Source organism: Lissotriton vulgaris, chromosome 1_1 (assembly GCF_964263255.1).
Source record: "Lissotriton vulgaris chromosome 1_1, aLisVul1.2, whole genome shotgun sequence".
Classification (NCBI taxonomy): domain Eukaryota; kingdom Metazoa; phylum Chordata; class Amphibia; order Caudata; family Salamandridae; genus Lissotriton; species Lissotriton vulgaris.
This window is the reverse complement of record NC_141685.1, coordinates 680,853,194-680,873,334: the sequence shown is the minus strand read 5'-3', so window position 1 is coordinate 680,873,334 and position 20,141 is coordinate 680,853,194. Positions and strand designations below refer to the sequence as shown.

General features: G+C 45.8%; 1 protein-coding gene across 1 annotated transcript in view; it reads left to right on the top strand.

Moving 5' to 3' along the window:
- Positions 1-20,141, top strand: part of PLPPR4 (phospholipid phosphatase related 4) — a 278,566-nt gene that overhangs the window by 149,868 nt on the left and 108,557 nt on the right. Inside the window, exon 2 of the mRNA XM_086954653.1 lies at positions 3,786-3,971. Within this exon, the coding sequence (XP_086810779.1) occupies positions 3,786-3,971 (186 nt within the window). The remainder of the gene's footprint in view (positions 1-3,785; positions 3,972-20,141) is intronic.

Sequence of the window (20,141 nt, the reverse complement as noted above, 5' to 3'; positions counted from 1 at the left end):
ATCAGTGTTCCGGTCTGGACTAATAAACATTGCCGACTGGATGCATGCCAATAAATTACAACTTAATGGTGGAAAAACTGAACTCCTTCTTTTCGGTAATAATAAAACCCTCTGGGGCCCCCACCATTGGCCTTCACAAATGGGTTCTCCTCCTCTCCCATCCCAATCTGCCCGCAATCTGGGTGTCATTATTGATGACCAATTGACAATGAAGCAACAAGTGGTCACTGTGGCCTTCACCTGCTTTGCCATTCTTAAATGGCTTAGGAAAATTCTCTGGATGCTCCCTTTGTCTACCCCAAAAAACTGTTATCCAAGCCCTTATAGCATCCAGATTGGATTATGGTAATGTTCTTTACTTAGGAGCAAGCAAGGAAGTGCTGCGCAAGCTGCAGGTAATACATAACTCTGCTGCCAGATTGCTCTGAAAACTTCCCAATAGAACTGCCATCTCAGCCTCACTACGTGACCTCCATTGGTTGCGAATTGACAGTCGAGCCAAATTTAAAGCCTTATGCTACATGCATAAAATTAACTCTGGCGTAGCACCCCATTATCTAAAGGCCTTAGTGCACCATTATCATCCCCCACACCTTCTTCGATCCTCAAATCAACACAAATTCCAAATCCCAATGATCAGACGAGTTAGAATGGGTGGAAGCTCCTTTGCCTATCTAGCCCCTTCCCTCTGGAACTCTCTTCCTACTCACTTACGTACTGAACTACACTATCTTAAATTTAGCAAAGACTTAAAGACCTGGCTTTTTAATCAGTAGTCCCCCTACTCCTTTGTGCCCAGCCTTTCATCCTGATCTTTTGTGGTCTCTAGCGCTGGGAAACCTCCAGGTAGCTGCGCGCTGTATAAATGTAAATAAATAAATAAATACATTTCGCAGGTCCATAATGGGCAGCTCTGACTCATATGCCACATCCTCTCCCAAGATGATGCCACGTCGTCTCCCTAGCCTCTGCGTCAGTTCCACAGTTTGTGATTACGGGAAAAATCACGTAATCTCCCTGTGGCTGCCCGCATTTGCTGTTGGTTGCCCAGCCACCTCCCCCTTCGCTACTTGCCCCGCTGAACTCTGTTGCACAGATTCCCTCTTCCACTGACTCTGTTTTTCAAATTTTTTTGTGCAGTTTGATGTAGTGCCAACACCATCTGAAGATATGGGGTGCTTTCCATTAGAACCAGTCACTTTTTTTGTGCATTTTATATAGCGCAAACACCACCTGAATGTATTGGAGTGCTTTACATTAGCACCTGTTACTTTTATTGGGCAGTTGTATCTAGCGCCAACACCACCTGATGCTATTGGAGTGCTATAAAATGATCACAAGTTACTTTGCATAAGAACACATTCATTTTTGTTGGCGCTGCAAGATTAAAGTGATTTGCCCAAAATCAAAGATGTTAAGCTGATGCTGAAACTCGAACATGGTTTACTAGCACCATAGTCGTCTGCTCTAGCCCTTATGGCACATTCATTCCCAAAAGCACATCATATCCTCTCCCTAGCCTCGACTTCAGTTCCACATTTTGTGATTACAGATAAATTGCATGACCACTCCGTTCTAAACACCACACGGATTGGCAAAGCCAGTAGATTTGGCTTTTTACGTCTTGGCTAGACAGAGCATGAGCTTCTCAGCTAGACAGCACATGCTTAGTCTAGAACAGATCAGTTGTGCTCTATCTGTGGGCTTACAGGCCACCCATCTCCTACCATTGGTAAACTTCAGTGTTGATCTTATTTCCTTTGATGCCATTCATCGCGGCATGGGGGTGTTATGCCCTCTTCTTGTGTTTGGCCCTCCCATATCTCATGGACCAAGTTCATGTCTCCTCACACTGCTCCTGGTTTGTGCATCTATTTTTCTTTGTTTTCAGGCACTCCATATGAGTACTTGTGTTTTCAGGCCATCTTCCTTGTACACATACACACATACCACTAAAGTACACATAAACTAATGCATTTCTTAAAAAGTTGCTAAAACGTGAAAGCACTTGTTTTTTTGCGCAATCAAATGGTACTGGAGCACTCACTCCGTCCTCTATCTTGCCATAGCGTAGACAGGAGCCAATGGTATTGGGCAGTGTAAGTGGTCACCAGTTACATTCCACAATGACATATTCATTTTTGTTGCTGATACTGATTCCATTAAGGTATTTCCCCCCCTGCTTTATCCCATCCTCTTCCATCGTTGCTTGTCCATCTACCTATCCATTCCTGCTTCGCAGCTTGACCCTTCCATCCATTACCTCCCTTGTCACTGCTGCTTTTATTATTATAATTTTTTTGCCTGAACTGATGCTATTGGAGCACCTGTTCCATCCTCCATCTTGCCCTAATGCTAACATCAGCCAATGGTATTGGAGTGCTTTAAGTGCTTACCAGTTACATTACACAATGACACATTCATTGTTGTATGCGGGTGAATCGTAGTTGATTTACCCAGAATCACAAAACTGTTCAGCCGATCCGAATATTCGAACCTGCTTCCTCAGTCCCCCTCTCGGCAGCTCTGGCCATTATGCCACCCCCCCCCCATTTTACTTCAAAGCTTCTGAACTGTTTCTCACTATCACTTCCCCATTTTTGAGCAAGACCCATCAGCTATTGGCACTTTTTTTTTGTTGCTGTTTTTTATATCGCAAACACAAGACAAAGGCATTGAGTGCTTTTCATGAGCACCAGTTACATTACACAAGGACACATTCCTTGTCAATGTGAATGTCTTTTAGACATGTGGTTTAGCAGGACATCTGCTATTCAGCATGGCTGAAAGTCACCGAAAAAAAGCGATATGATGCGGCCAGCGCTGGCCACGTAATATCGCTTTTTTGTGTTAGGAGGAGCAGGACAATAAACTCAAAATGCTGAATCGGCTGAACATCCTGTGATTCTGGGTTTTCTGCGACTTTCAGCCATGCTGAACAGCAGATGTGCTGCTAGACAACAAGGCTAAAGGACATTCACATTGATAAGTCCAAGAGCTTGGCATTGCCAAGACCTATTGGCTTTGCCAATGCTTGTTTCACTTGTCACTCTGCGGGGGGGGGGGGGCGGTGGGGGGGGGGGGCTGTCAGTGGCTCGAAACCCTACTGCAAACTTTCATACTCCAAGGATCACTGTGAAAAATTGAGTGGGTTACTTCCACCTTTATCAGTGTGTAAGCATTGTGTTACATGGTATTCAGTTCTTATGTTTTTTAACAAGGTGATCATAAGGTAGTGAATGTTGGTGCTGTTATGTGAAGCACTCTGCCGTGATTGTTAAATTAAATATGTGAGAAAAATTATAGTAACTTATTGATATTAGTGTGGCTGCAAATTTAGCAGAGCTCTCCTCCTAGTTTTCAAGTTGCTAAGGGAAAAACTGACAGCGATGTTAATGGTGGGCTGCTTGTGATATGTCCTCAAATGGACCAATACATTTAAAGGAAAAAACTGGAATGCAGTAAAGAGCCCATAAGGGCAAGGTTTGAGCATCATATTGCTGTTAGCATTTACAATTGCAGAACGCTATTGCGATCTTGTTTTTTACTTCACTAAATTGGCCTCTGTGCTTGTCATGAAATATGGATTTGAATTTGCATAGGTATGTTGTATATTTGCAAAAGAGAGGCAGTATTCACTAACCAAAACTAAGAGAAGAAAAAGTCTCAAGATGCTCCCGGTTGTTTGTGGAATAAACCCAGTTATCATAGTTACATAATCGTATTGTGAAATGTGCGAAGCAGGACTAATTGTCTAGCACTCTTATTCTTCTTGTTTCTTTTAGCTGCCGATTCTCGCATCATCTGTGGTGAGCCTTTATTTCCTTGAGCTCACGGATGTCTTCAAACCGGTGCACTCCGGATTCAGCTGCTATGACCGGAGCCTCAGCATGCCGTACATTGAGCCCACTCAGGAGTCCATCCCATTCCTCATGCTGCTCAGCCTGGCGTTTGCTGGACCTGCAGCCACGGTAGGCTTCCCTTGGCATCTTAATTCTCTTTCCTGAAAAGTAACTTGTAATGTATAAAGCGGTTTGTACTAACATTGGTGTTTCTCGAGGGGGGCTGACGTGAAAAGTGCCCCAGCACCAGCTTTCTTCCCCCCTCCCTCCTCTTGGGCCTCACCACCACAGCTTTTGACTATGGCATGAGATGGTACAGATAAACAGACACCTTACCGCACACATTCATTTGTCTAAATACATTTCAGTGCTTGCTTAAAATGTTTAGGTCTAACTTTAAATGTATGTGTTAATACTTCGATAAATACACAGAAAAATATAGATATTTAGACACATTGGTTGGACATTGTTATTTCCAAGTGCTATAAATAACTGAATTTACTATTTAATATTACAAATTTGTAGTCCTCAGTGTACCAAACTCGGGGGATGGATGGTTGAATTAGCCATGAGGCGACTGCAACTTATAACCCATGTTTTACCAGTGGTGAGCTCACTGAGCTGTCCTGCTGGCAATTACATTCTTTCTATTTGTAAATGGGCCTATTCTATTTCGTGACTTTTATCAAAAACAAAAAACATTGTGTTGATCTGATCAAAAATAGTAATAAATTGAATAAAAACACACTTTCTGATTTGCAAATGTTCTCCCTCATAACTGTAATTTCTATATTTAAACAGTTCCAAAAGGGCCTTAAACTAGGGAACAGTTCTTTCCCTCCAGGACCTCATAACCTACAGATGCTTGACATACCTGTTATAGGCTGACAGTGTTGCGTATGGGATTTATGATGATGAAATCGTTAAATCAAATCATTCTACAACTAAAATCTCATATTAATCTCCAGTATGAGATGATTTCAATTAACCTCAAACCGATCACAACTATGAAATATCCATCATCGATTTTGTGATTTAAATCGAGTTAAACTGTGTGAGAATATTGAAAAAATAAAAAAATATTCAAAGATTCCATAATTGTATTCAATTAATACTTAACGTTTAGCAACAGAAAAATAATAACTGGGATTTAGGGATGGTCCAATGCATATTAGGCCTGTGTGAAATGTATTTATTACTTTTCAGAACTGTCCAAAATTCCTAAGTACAAAACGTTCAAAGTATATGGAAACTATCTTTAACTATGTTGCTAATGTATTATTTCACAAATGATTTGATAAATATCTTTTTGAATACACAGCCTTTTAAAGTCATAAAATACCTCTCAAACCTTAGCGCGTGGTTGTGTGGTCTTGGAGTATAGTATTGCGTTGGGCTGTGGAAAAAAGAAAATATTTGATTTGAGGAAAGCTTGAAATAATCTCATCTAGTGGTAATTATTCTGGGCAATACCATGCACTCATTCTCCGCAGCTCACAATACCATTTGGACAGAGCCAAAGATTATGTAAAGTTGGTTCTGTGATTCAGGTATCTTGTGCCCTTCACCAACGATTCCCATGGAAATAGAAACAGCACTTTCTGACTCTCCTTTGATGTATCTACACAAAAACTAACATAACAAAACTAAAGTAAAGGTAATGTTTGTCTGACAAATTTCCCAAAAATCCTTAAATGATGCCAAAGTTATTAGTAAATCATTTTTTTTAACGTCCTATTTATTTCCACCACGTTTTCATAGCTGCATGTTAGTTGACATATCAAAACAAGACTCTTTATTTTATTTTTTTTATTTCGAAATTTTTCTATAGCGCGAACATGACCACCAAGGGTATCAGAGCGCTTTACAGTTAAATACATTGGTAGGGATGTAAGAGGTAGAAAACAGAATGCACAAAGGACAAAGTTAACAGTCTTGTAGGACTAGGTGCCTTGGGATTTGGCAAAAAGGACTTTGAAAAAGAGCAGCCAATCAGGGAGAATTTAAAAATAAAAATGCCAATTGGAGAGGGTAGCCAGGGTTGTGGTGTACACGGAGTCACTGTGTGGTGTTACACAAGCACTAGTCCTAATCCCACCGCTGCCACTAATGTTAGAACCGGGGTCTCTAGTTGGCAGGGGTATGCACTCTAGCCCAAGTAGGGACCACCGTTTCCGACAGGGTAGCTTGGCGCAAAGCAGGTAGGCTAAACGCAGGTGGCAATGTGTAAAGTATTTTTGCAAAACACCCCAACATTGACACAGTAAATCACACGCAAAAGGGACCTGACACCAGTTTTATTGTAGAAATAAAGTTATCTTTATCCAAAAATTATGCAAGATCCAAAAACACGACAGGAAAATTCCATGTATAGTGCAAGGTTTCCAATATGTAATGTCTCTGGGGAGATTGCCACCAATACCTGGTAGTAGCTGTCTCTTGGGGGGAAGTACCGGAGCAAACAAAACAAAACAGTTCCTCAAATGCAGTGGAATAGACGCTGTCCACAGAAGCTGTGAGTATAAGGCGCTTTGGGGCACAGTTTACGATATCCAGGACAAAGGAAAGTCTCAAGCAGGCTGTACTGGATGCCCAGGTCGAGTGGACAGGCTTGTCACTCTTTGCACTGTTCCTCGGTAGAGTACCTTTGTAATGACTTGGGGACAGAGATGCAGAGTTAATTGGCCCCAGCAGGCTGGCTACGAATTAAGTTAACCCCCCTCTGGGTAGACCCACAAGCACGTGAAGTTAGTCCGCAGCCGGCCAGCTATCAGGTGTGCAGAGAGTCCCGGTCCCTCAACAATATTATCTAGAGTCCCTGGCAGCCTAATTCAGTCCCAGCTGCCAAATTGCACAGTCCGCGGCTAGCCTGCCTGTAGCAGTTGAAGCCAGCTGCTCGGAATGTTACCTGGCGCTGGTTCGAGGCTCCTCCGGTCTCTCCAGGCAGCCCTGGTCCCACAGCTCACCACAAGCACAGCGGCGGATCGGGGGATCGACGATTCCTTGCTCTTCCGGTGTCTTGGCACGTCCCCTCTTCGCTTGATGTTGATGTCATCGGGGGGTACCTCAGTGGAATCCTGGTTGCCAGGCAACTCCCCACGCTGGCCCCAACCCCAGTGCAGCTCCTGTTTGGACGTCAGCGGTGGCAGCAGAGGATTGCCGAGGCTACCGGGCCCGCAGCAGTGATTTCGAGTTGACCCCCCAAAGCGGTTATGATGCGCTTTCGCTTGGGGCTGCGGCAGTGATTTTGGGAGTGATTTAGAGACACTTGCTTAACTCAGGGCCACAGCAATAAAATTGGGAGCACTTTACATAAGGCTTTAGTTCAGGCCCGCGGCGATGATGTTAGAGGCCCTTTCACTTACCAGTCACCCGCGTCAGCAGCGGTGACGATAAGGCAGCTTCTGGCGAGGTTTACCACTCCAAGGCTTCTCAGCAGGGCAGAGTATGAGAAAGTCCCAAATTAGGTGCAGAGGCACGCACCCAGGGCAGCAGGGACAGCTTTGAAAGGTCACAGGCACAGCGTTGCAGGGAACACGTACTGGAAATTGCTATTGCTTCAAAAGGCAGTCCTTAAGATGTTATGAAGACACACTGGGGATGTTCCTTCAGTCTCCCTTGCAGGACAGGATCAGCAGGCAGTAGGGCAGCTCCGCGAAAAGGGGAAGCAGCTCCAGGGAGCAGTCAGCTCCCTCACAAGGGGTAACCCTCCTGGCGCAGCAGTCCTCACTCCAGCAGAGACTCCTCCTGGTCCAGTAGTGTAACAGGGATGTGTGGCCAGAACCCTCCCTATTATACACTAAGGTCAGGTGACTGGGAGGGAAGGCACTTTTTGGAAGAATCTAGGGGGTTGGAAATCCCTGGAAAAATCCAGAAGGCTCTGGGGTGCTCCCTTTCTTTCATACCTGTCTGTCAGCAGGGACAAAAAGCTACAGTTGCAAAAATTCCCAGACTGTGCAGACTATCAGTATGCAGATGGAGGGTAGGCCTCACTGCAGTAGCAGGGCCTATGGCTGATACATTAGTGTCACCATGCTTTTAAGGGAGAGCACCTGCACCTCAGCAATGTTTAGCAGTGGTAAGGGGCCCAGAATCCTAAATCCAAAATAAATGTGGCGTCCAGTGGGAGGCAAAGGGAGCAAAAAATGTAGGGGAAGACCACCCTAGGGCTGACAGATCTAACAATGCTTCTGAGGGATCTCAGATGGTTGAGGTGTCCAAGGGAGGGAGAGAATCTTCACATTCTTTCCGCAAGTCTTAAATTTCGTCTTTCAGCATTAAGACTATCATTGAACCACAGGTTGGAGACTTTGGAGGATAATCTTTTTAGTTGTAGCAGCGCCACTGAGTCTAGAACAATTGACATGGAGCGGTTATAGTGGGCCGTAAGGTCATGGACATCAGACATGTTCACAGGAGGGGCAGGATGTTATCACAGAGAGCAGTCAGATCATGCGAGTTGATGTTGCGAAGACATATTTTCTAGTGTCTGGTGTTCTTAGGCTCTTTGCATGCTAATTGTTTACCTTACTTCAGTAGATTTATTATACTGCGCAAAGGCTATATCCCTACGTTGATGTTTTCTCTTCTTGTTGGATCTGCATGAAAATTCAAATACAAATAATAATAGAAACAATTCTGTCTGACTACTGACCACCAGGTCCTGTGGTCAGCCTATTGGAAAATGGGATGTTCATGCTGTTCATAGGCTTACACTGTACACAATCGGAAGTTGGCTGCATTTATTATACTGCACAAAGGCTATATCCCTACATTGATGTTTTCTCTTCTTGTTGGATCTGCATGAAAATTCAAATACAAATAATAATAGAAACAATTCTGTCTGACTACTGACCACCAGGTCCTGTGCTCAGCCTATTGGAAAATGGGAAGTTCATGATGTTCATAGCCCTACGCTGTACGCAGCGGAAGTTGACTGCAGGGCCAGGCCCTACACCCAACACACCTCAGGTGCCCAATTCTTTAAGGGCAAACAACTCCCCAAGTCACACAGCCTTCAGCAGTGTGTAGTGAAAGGTTGGTCCTGTGCCCATCCCACAGCAGTTGGCAAACCCCCATTCACTGTGCAAGGCCTATGGCCTGAACAATGGCGGTTGTCCTCAGTGTCCGATTTATGACTTGACCTTTGCACTTATCTTATGTACTGTTACAGGTACTACAGTGTCACTGGGGGTGCCCCAATGAGTAACTTGGTACAGAGTTTGGTACTGTGATAACAGTGACCCAAAATAATATGTGTTATTTATTTTGACTTAGAGGAGTTTCCATTTGGGACCCCAGCTCAAAGCCCTGGTGGGTCAGGCTATGCTATACCTGACCCCTTATTTGACCTTTTTTTTATTTTCATTACTTGATGACTGAGACATGAAGGTCTATAAAGGAGGCTGCATCATTTTCTTCCGTGTTGCAGCCATTTAATCAGATCATTCAGTATTCTGGTACAAGAGCATGTACTGCAGTAACAACTCCCCTACTGTGGTGCTGTAAGAAATTAGGTTGTTGATTGAGAGCGGGGAAAGACCCACTCATGAAATGTGTAAAGTATGTATGCAGCCCACAAACATGAATAAAGTGAAAAAACAGCACAGGTAAAATCCCAAAATAATATTGAAAAATATAGTAAATTTGAATTAAAAAAATTATACCTGAACAACTAAAATCTAATCACTAGAACCAGAGATAATGCATTTTAAAGTTGTATTTGAAAATATCAGCAAGAAGCAGAATGCAGAGACCAGGGCAAAGTCACAAGTTCAGGCCGATCGGGATGGAGTACAGGTTGGCTAAAAGGAAAAGGTTTGTTCTGCTGCAGAGTTACATTCCCAAGTCTTGCACAATGGGCTGTGAGGAGGAGGTTTCAGGTGCAAATAGCAGGTTGAGCATAATGGATGGTCATAGCTGTAGCACGAAAATCTGTTCATCACTGGAGCTTAGCATTGCCACTTGTCACTAGGGGTTATTACTGTAATACAAAGTGCAGGCCTTGATTTTCTGGTTGTCACAAACGGTGCTGTGAGCACCAACTTTCACCAGGGCTTCGCGTTGGTGGTCTTTGTGGGTGGCTGAGTTTTGGAACAAATGGGCTCGTTCATGGTCCAATATTTGAAATTGTCACATTTTGTTTTTTTAGGAGCTCTCACTAAGCCTAGCCAATGGTCTGTGACTTAAGGGGCATCTCTTGGGGACCAGGTCCCACTCCAGCAGAGGCCAGGAGCAGGGCTCAGCAGGGCCAGCCAAGTTCAGTCGATGCTGTTCAGCTGAGCAGTTGCATGGAGGCCTCTAATTGCTTGTTGTATCCGTGAAGCTCACACAGGAGGTCATCCATCTGACCTGTGTAGTCACTTTGGGTAACCTGGAATCAAGTCAAGCAGGTCCAAACTTCCTTCTTCAGACAGCATGGCAGTTCTTCAAACAGCAGGGAAGTCTTTTTGGCAGCAGTACATTCCTTATTCTGAAACTTCCACAAGTCAAGTAGTTTTCTGTTGAGTGGTTCTGCAGGTTCTTATTTTATACTTTGTGCTAGCCTTTGGATGGGGGAATTCCCTACCTATCACCAAAACTCATCCTAGTTAGTTCTTGCCCTTTCTAGGCTTCATTGTGCCTTGTTTGACATAATGCAGGGCAGGCCGGGAGCCAAGATCCTTTGTATGTCTTGTTGGCAAAACTCTTTTAAGTGTAAGTGAGGTAAGCAAGATAGCCCATCCTGTTCACACCTAGGCCCTGTTTTGCTCACTGTCTGGAAGCAATACACTAACCCCGGCAGCATAGCCATTCACATGTTACCCAGGACATTGGCAAATAGGCACAGTTGGTTGGGACAAGAAAAATGCCACTTTCTAAAAATTGAATTTTCAGAATTGTAAATTTGAATCCGACTTCACCGTTAAAGAGGATTTTAAATTATATTTAAGTTAAGTGTAAACAGCATATCTCAACATGCCTCCAATTTGAACTTAGCACTTATAAAATGTAATAAGGTAACCATCTGTTAGCCTATGGGAGAGATAGGCCTTACAACTGTGAAAAACAAGTTTGGTTTGGTAGTTTTTTAGTGCCAGGACATGTCTACCGTGGTAAATGAAGATGCAGAGCAGCCAGTAGTATAGGTGAAATAGGATAAGGTTTATTCTAAAGATAAGAGCTTAGGTTGCAGTTAACGATGGTAGTAAGTAAGCAGGAAGTCCACACCGGGAGCAACATCCTTGCTGCTCAGCCCACGCATTCCAACTGACATTCACTCAAATTGTGCACACATCAGCATTCTATTACCACACAATAACACTGGCTGATCAGCAGGCAATATAATACTAAGGAGAGAATTCATAGCATAGACATGAAGATACCACACCTACCTTATGGGTGGCTTATAAGTATTGAAAAGGAGCGTTTAGGCCTTGCAAAATGTTCATTTTTCCAGGATGAAATAGCAGTTTAAAACTGCACAGCAGGCTACAGTGGCAGGCCTGAAACAGGTTATACAGGGCTACTTTAGTGGGTGGCACAATGAGTGCTGCCCCCCCCCCCCCCCAGTAGAAGCATTTAATTTACAGGCCATGGGAACATAGTACCATTATTTATTTATTTATTTAGAAGTTTTCTATAGCGCTAACAAGACCCGAAGGTATCAGAGCGCTTCACAGTAGAGGGCATGAAAAAGAGAACAACATGAGACAAACCCAATAAAAGCAATCGGCAAGAGACAATTTGGAAAGAAGAAAAGTTCGGGCAGCAGGGCTTCTTGGTGCTGGATTCAACATTACCGCATGGATTCTGAGACGTTTGCAGCTCAAAGTTATCCACAACCAAGGGAGCGGATATGGCACAAGGATTTAAGTTGGCTCTTGAATTCTGCATAGGACGGTAGAGTTCTGATGTGCGGGGGGATGGCGTTCCATATTTTGGGGGCATTTCCTGAGAAAGAGCAGTCCGCAGTTCTCTTCCTTCTGGTTTTTGGTAGGATGAGCAGCAGGGAGTTAGAGCTTCTCAAATTTCTGGCTTGGCCTGCTTTTTTGAGCTTGTTAGCCAGGTATTCCGGTTTGCCGGTGTGGAGGGCCTTGTGGGTTAGGCAGGCCGTTCTGAAGGGGATGTATGACGTTACAACGCATACCATTACAACTACCTACCATTACAACGCGACCATTACAACGCATACCATTACAACTCATAGCGCTTAGAGGTGCTGGATAGTGGTAAGTATAATTTACTATTCCAACTCCAGTCCCCGTGGACACTAGGGAAGGTGTTGGATAGTAAATTAAACTTATTCCCTATCCTAGAGCACCCCCCAGTGCAATGCGTTGTAATGGTATGCGTTGTAAAAGTTGCGTTGTAATGGTAGGTAGTTGTAAAAGTTGCGTTGTAACAGGTGTATACCTTCTGAAGGTACTTCGCATTTCCGCAGGGAGCCATTCGAGTTCTTTGAGTGCCGGGGAGATGTGGTCGTATTTTTTGCAGCCTGTGATCATTCTTGCTGCCGCGTGAAGTGTTGTTTTTATTGGTGCCAGATGCGATTTGGGGATGCCTGTTAGGATTGAGTTCCCATAGTCCAGTCTTGATAGAACTAGAGATTGCGTGGCTAGTTTGAGGTCCTTGTTGGGAATGTAAGGTTTAATTTTGTTCAAAAGTCTGAGGTTGAAGAATGCGCTTTTCGCCGAGTTCTTAATGTGGTTTGTCAGGGTTAGTTTGGGGTCTAGGGTGAAGCCCAGGGATTTAACGGAGTCGGCTAGCGTGAGGTTACCTTTGAGAGCATGGACCGACTTTAGCCACTCAGTGATTTGAGGGTTATCTTCTTTGTTTGAGATGAGGAGTGTTTCTGTCTTATCGGGGTTGAGTTTCAGGTGATTCTTTGTCAGCCAGTCTTGAACTTCATTTAGGACATCGTTGAGTCTGTGGATGTCTTTGAGAGAGGAGGTTTCCAGGTAAATCTGCGTGTCATACGAGTAGAGGTGGAAGTGGATGTTGGCGTTCCTGAGTAACTTGGCGAGTGGTTCCATGTAGATGTTAAAGAGCTGGGGGGAGAGCACTGATCCTTGAGGGACACCCTTGTTGACTTGCTGGGTATCGGAGGTGAAGTTCTTGATTTTTATTAGTTGCGAACGGTTATGTAAAAAGGAGGAAAACCACTTGAGAACTACCTCGCCAAGGCCGGCTCTTTCTTGAAGAGTCATGATGAGGAGCTTGTGGTCCACCGTGTCGAACGCTGCTGAGAGATCAAGGAGTATGAGGAGGCAGCACTTGTCAGCGTCAAGAGATCCATGGATGTCGTCTATGATGTTCAGCATCGCGGTTTCAGTGCTGCGGCTTTGTCTGAAGCCAGATTGGAGGGGGTCCAGGAGATTGATGTTGTCCAGATGTTGCGTCAGTTGCAGGAGTACACAGCGCTCAAGTGTTTTCGAGAGTAAAGGGAGGTTGGATATCGGCCTGAAATTGTTCAAGTCAGTTGAGTCGAGACCGGGTTTTTTCAGGAGAGGAGTGACTTGTCCCATTTTTAGACAATCGGGGACCACACAGCTTTGTAAGGAGCTGTTTATGATTCTTCCCCAGATGGGCGCTAAGGTAAGCTTCATTTTTTTTATTAAAGATGGGGGAATGGGGTCTGAAATGTGTGCTGAAGGTTTGGAGGTCAAAATCAGCGCGATTATCTCAGTTTCCTGGACGGGGCGAAAGCTTAGCCAGGGGGAGGGAAAGGAGTCGGATGGGAGTGCCACTGGGGTGGCCGAGTAGTTCTTCTGGAGGTGTGGGTTGTTGATGTCTAGAGATAGTTCGATTTTTAGGACTTTATCGTTGAAGAAGTTGGCAAAGTTGTCACAGAGTTCTTTGGAAGCCTGTAGGGTTGAGGGCAGGGGCTTTGTTGTTTGTTGTCTGATTATGTTGTAGAGTTCATTGGGTCTGTTTTTGGATTCGACCAATGCCTCGGGAAGAAGCTGGATTTCTTGTTTTTGATATGGTTGTTGTACTTCCTACGGGCTGATTTTAGTTGAAGGCGGAGAATGGCGGTTGGGTTGTTTCTCCACTTTCTTTCTTTGGTTCTCAGGTTTCTTCTTTCTGCGTTGAGGTCTGCAGTGAACCAGGTTCTGGATGGAGTGGCTCGGCTTCTTTTGAGCTTTAGAGGAGCTAGATTGTCAAGTATGGAGACTACCCCCGAGTTATAGTGGTCGACGAGGTCGTTGGTCGAGAGGTGCATTGTGTTATTTGGAAGAAGTGCGCTTAGTTGACCTTCCAAGATGTCTTGGGGTACTTGGGAGAGGTTTCTCAACCATTTAGGGGGGTCTTGTGGAGGTTTGAGCGAGATGATGGGGTGATTGATGTGGAATAAGATCATGTGGTGATCTGACCAGTCAACTGGTAGTATGTGGTTGACCGTGATAGAATTCTTATGGGCAATGATGGCATCCAGTGTGGCTCCTTTGTAATGAGTCTCCTCAGTACAGTGTTGGGTGAGGTTGTTCTCATCAAGCAGGCTAGATAGCGATTTGATTAGAGGGTTATGGGTCTCATTCCATCGGATGTTCAGATCACCAAGAATTAAGTTTTTGGAGTCGCCAAGTGTGTCTTGTGCAATCAGGTTTGATAGTTGTTCTCCAAACTTGTTATTTCTGCCCGGGGGGTGATAGAGTAGGTGGCACAGTAGAGAGTCGTTGTCTTTTGTCTTGATGGCGGTGGATAGGCATTCAAAGGAGTCATACTCGAAGGAGGAGGTTTCTGTGATGCTCCAGCTGTCCTTGTGGATGATAGCGACCCCACCTCCTCGTTGTTTAATCCTATCTTTGGAGATGAGGGAGAAGCCGGGTGGAACCATCATGTCTAGGCAGGGAGGGGATGTCTTATTAAGCCAAGTCTCCGTGAGGAACGCAACGTCAATGTCATGTGTGAGGATGGCTTCGGCTAAGTCCGTTGCGTGTAGTGAGGCCGATCTGCAGTTGATTAGGAGGCAGTTGGTGAATTTCTCCTGATTGCTGGTGGTTCCATCTTTAGTCTCTCTAGGTATAGCGGTGAGGACTGGTACTCTCTGTGTTTTGACGATGGGTAGGTCTTTCCGGTGAGGCGGTGACCTGTGATGACTTGGATTTTGGATTTGGGTGACTCCGTAGTGGAGGAGTCGTAGGTGGCGGTTAGTAAGGCTGCTTCCCTGTCTGACATAGGAGCTTCTGATCTAAGCGGCCTGGCGGTCGGGTGATTTGAGCCCACTGGAGTGGGAGAAGAAATAGAGGACGTTTTGACGTGGGGGGTGGTCCGGGGGGAGAGTTTGTAGGGGTTACAGACTATACCAAGGTTAGAGATGATTTCTGATAGACCATGGGTGATAGTGTTGACCTGGTTTTCCAGGGCTGCAAGCCGTTTTGATATGGCCTCAAGGAAGGGGATGTGGGCATCTGCAGTGGGTCCGAGAGTGCTAGGGTTCGAGAGGGTGGGTTGGGAGATAGGGGTCAGGGTGAAGGATGGGGGGTGTTCAGGGTGGGTTTGGAGATAGGGGTCAGGGTGAAGGACGGGGGGTGTTCAGGGGAGGGTCAGGCGGGGGTTTAGACAAGGGGGAGGAAGGGAGGAGGACAGGAGGGGGTTTGGACAGGGGTGGATTGAGAGATGTAGGGAGACTCGAGGGGAAGTGGCTTGTTGTCTGAAGGCAGCCTGTTGGCGTGGGAGTAATTGCTGTAGGAGGCTGACGGAGCCAGGTGTTAAGGGAGGTGAGGTAGTTGGAGGAAGGGGTAGAGGAGGGGGATTGAGTGTCCTGTGGGTGTTGGGTGGCTGTGCATGGAGGGTGAGGTATTGCCGGGGGAGGGGGGCCTGTCGGGCTGGATAGGGGTTGCGGAAGGGAGTATCGAGGTCTTCTCTGTTAGTTGTGGTCATGGTCGGAGGCGGCGTAGGGGCGAGGATAGGGAGGGTGGGAGGGGCTGACCTGAGTGCGGGAAATATGGAGTCGAAAGCTTCCAGGTTCTCATTGTTAGCTTGGATGAGGACCGTGCCATTGGTAAAGATGGTCAAGGTTATATAGCCTCTGCCAGCTGATCTGAACGGAAGAGTCACGGTTAGTTTGCAGCTGTGGAGAGTGGAAGTTGTTTTGGCGATAAACATCCGCGATCTAATCGTGGAGACCCAGTATTCCGGTCTTTCAGTGTGGAATATTAGGTCCATCTTCGTCGGTCCATTGGAGGCGGAGTGGTAGATGTCCGTGATTAGGGTTTCTTTGTGATTGCGAATGAGTTTCTGCTTGAAGGTGCGTCGCAACTTAGTAGAGAGGAGTGGGGGGAAAATGATGGTGAAGGAGTTCCGGCTGTGAGGTTTAAGGTGGGCAAGTGGTGCTGGTGAGGAGGGGGGGCTGGTCCCGGGCCATCGTTGGTGTGGTGGAGGGGAGCCTGATTAGGTAGGGGTGTGGCGCTAGGGTGTCCCGGAGAGCAGGCGACGGATCGAAGGTGCGGTTCAGTAGGACACGTGGTTAGAAGTCATGTGGGGCATTGCAGGCCCTCCTGGTCCGCTATTCTGCGCAACGGCGTGCGGGTGATGGTCGGGGGCAGGGCAGTTAGACCCAGGACCTCTGCCTAGGTGGAAGGCACTCTTTCCCTTCCTTTACTGCTCTCTTCATTCACCTTTTTTTTATTTTATTTTTTTATCCTTGTTGTATTCCTACTTTTGTTTTTCTGGAGTGTCCCGGTTACAAATTCACAAGAACAGGTCACAGTGGAGATAGGGCAAGGGCCCCTGTAGCTCCCTATGAATGATGAGGCAGGACATCCCAGTTGCCCCTCTGTTTGGCGCCCCCAGTATCTACCAGTATCTCTCTGTGTGGGGAGAGGTGGTTCCGGTGGAGGCTCTGGTCAATCAAGTGTGGGTCAACCTTACCATGTTTAAAGGAGATAGCACAGGGACATCAGCAGTACATAGCAGCCAAAACAAACGTATTCCACAAAGTAAGACAAAGGAAGGTAAAAACCTGGATGACTCTGCAAAGAGGGTTCAGGTTCAACAGGAGCCAAAATAATCGATGGAAGAAAACCTCTCTTGGCCAATCAGAAATAACTATTTTGAATGGTGTGTACCTTAGGAGTCCCGTGGGATTCCAACAGGACTAACCATCCTGTTATACCTAACTTTTTCTGAGGGTTAACACGTTAAAGCTCAACCCGAGCACTTCTTTAAGTACTAATTTGTAAAAAATAGCTGAGCAGATTTACATAATATTACAAAAAGACCACTTGCTGAATAAAGTTCTAACATTTGCTAAATTTGCTGTAATTCCATTCAGCATTTTTTTCTGTATCAGAGAGCAAAGTTTCCTACAAGAATTACATGGGAAACCGCACATTTGGGACATACCCTGTTGGAAATTGGATTACTGATTGAGGGGATGAACCTCTACTCAAGCAAGAACCACAATCTTTTTCAGGATGAAACACAAGCAAACCCCAAATTACAGTGTGCTTAACCCTTTGGTACATTGGCACAAAGCAGTCATGTTTAACTTGGAGGCAATATGTACAGTATGTCTGCAGCACTTCAAACAATTATAAAGTGAAAACACAGCACAAGAAAAATCCCATGCCTCAGAAAAATAGAGTAAAATCAGATAAATTATGTGAGACCAAAACAACATAAATCCAATTAGTAGAAAAGGAGATATGCAATTTTAAAGATTTAAGTGAAAATAGTTCCTAAAAGTACAAAGTGCCATCTGTAGTTATTTTGTTGTGCAGACACGGACAAAGCTACAAGTTCAGTCAGACTGCGATGGAGCACAAGCCGGATACAGAGTCCCAGCTATACCCGGTAAACAAGAGTACCTTAACTCCTGGTTGCAGAGCATTACAAGATGACGAGGATGCAGAGATGTGTCATGCACCGGCGGTTCTGAGGATATGTTGGACTGTGGTGCAAAGTCCTACATCAGGAATGAGTTGCACATCAAGGGTGCCGAAGCGGAGTGTCAAGGAGATGTCTTGTGCTGCATCGGTTTTGCCCACAGGACCACAGCTGAGCCAGCAGAGCCCACCCAGGGTCTTGTCCGCAGATACACCCTATAGCTCCTCCGTATGAACCTGGCAGTTGGATGGGCATGTGTTCCTTAGGTGAACGGCCTAGGACAGAGGGGTCCAGTTACCTGACTTTTGCAGGTCTTACCAGAGAAACTGTTGAACTAGCTGGATCACTGGTTTACTATCTTGTATCATACACAACAACACATTGTTACCTATATCCCTGGCATTAGCAAAGTCACCGAGAAACTGGTAAACATCCAACTATCCCAGTTCCTGGAAACGAATAACCTGCTCCGACAATCCCAAACCGGATTTCGCCCAGGCCACGGAACGGACACCGCACTCCTCGCAGTCATTGAGGAGGCAAGGGGCTTACTGGATTCAGGAGGATCAGTGGCAGTGATCCTCCTGGATCTAAGTGCAGCCTTTGATACGGTCAACCACCATGTCCTTCTGCATAGACTGGCAAATGCAGGACTCACCGGGACAGCAATCAAATGGATTGAATCCTTTCTGACAGGACGCACCTTTCAAGTGTGGGACGACAACCACCACTCATCCACCCTCCCACTCACCAACGGCGTCCCCCAGGGCTCCTCCCTAAGCCCGACGCTTTTTAACGTCTATATGGCCCCCCTTGAGGACGTGGTAACACCATTTAACATCAAAATGGTGAGTTACGCTGACGACACCCAATTAGTCGTCTCCTTGTCCCAGCTGATTGACCATCCTGAAAATCTGACTAACTGCCTCATAGGTATCCACAACTGGATGAACGACTCTTCACTGAAACTGAATGGGACAAAGACCGAAGTAATGCTACTTGGCAAGCAATGGACAACTATCCCTCCCACACTTTGTCCCGATGTGTTTGGAGAAATTCCCCCCCCAAAACCTGAAATTAAGACACTCGGGGTGTGGCTTGAGCCACAGCTTACGATGAAAACCCAGGCAACCAAAACCTCGGGCACATGCTTTGGGCTTATGCGCACGACCCGTAAAATCCTGCCCTTACTTCCACCTATGTCCAGAAAGCTCCTTATCCAGGGACTAGTGTTGTCCCGTCTGGACTATAGCAATCTGGTCTACCTAGGAGCCCCCGAGTCTACCATCACGAAACTCCAGCGGACACAGAACGCGGCAGCTCGCATAATTACCAACACCCCCTCCAGACTATCTGCCAAGCCAGCCCTCAAATCCCTGCATTGGCTCCCCGTACGCCAAAGGGTGCACTTTAAAGCAATGTGTATAACACATAAGCTTTACAACGGATTTGGTCCTGCAATCCTCAGTAAAATGATCACACCCTACACAGCAACCAGACCACTACGATCTCAAAATGAGAATCTAGTCAGCACCCCCAGATTTAAAAGAGCCCGCACAGGAGGGCGACAATTCTCCGTTCAAGCGGCTAAGGCCTGGAGCGCACTCCCTCGCGCCCTCAGACTGGAATCCAATTACCTTGCTTTCCGCAAAAAACTTAAGACCCATCTGTTTCCCAAATAACACCCTTCGGTCACCTTCCCTCCTCTCCCCCCCTCAATAGGATTTCAAGTCACATAGCGCGGGGATGCCCTTGGGTCACCAGGCGCTTTAGAAATCGCTAAAATAAAAATAAAAATAAATAAATATTGATTTCTGCCTCACTTCCACACAACAGTAGCTATAATGGAGATCCTGATGAAAGCCTCAACACCTCTGAGATCATAGGCTGAAACATGTTGATCACTACTCAGTATGACTACATCTAATATCTGCAGCTGTACTCTTTGTTCCCTATTTTTAACACTAGCACAAGATAGCAAGAATAAATGCATCAGGCTAATCCTGTAGCTAGTTTTAGTCACTCACATACCAGCACTGCGCTTGTTCCCAACACACTATTTGCTCATACTGGGTTTTAGGAATACCTCTCATTCTTGAAAACATCCCAGAGCACCCCCCTTACAGCGAGGGGGTTGTAGCCTGCAACATGGCTAGGCTCCATGTTGCAAGGAGGATTCCCCATGATGAAGCATGACACTTTTGGTGTGTGAGGTAAACTGTCCTTAAAAGGGAAACCCCCTCCCCACAAGTCATTCTGTTCCCTGATTTGACGCATGTCCTGTTACTTTGGACCTGAGGGCTCTTTGTATATTTGAGTTCTGTATTGGGTAGTGTGCCCTCGCAGGTCCGTTAAATCTCCCCCCCCCTTTTGTGTGTGTACTAGCAGAGCACCTTCTGGTCCACTTCGAATGGAGCAAGATTTGGGTGGCACAACTTCGGGGGTAAAATTCACAACAGACAGAGCCCAGGTGCTGAGTTAGATGTG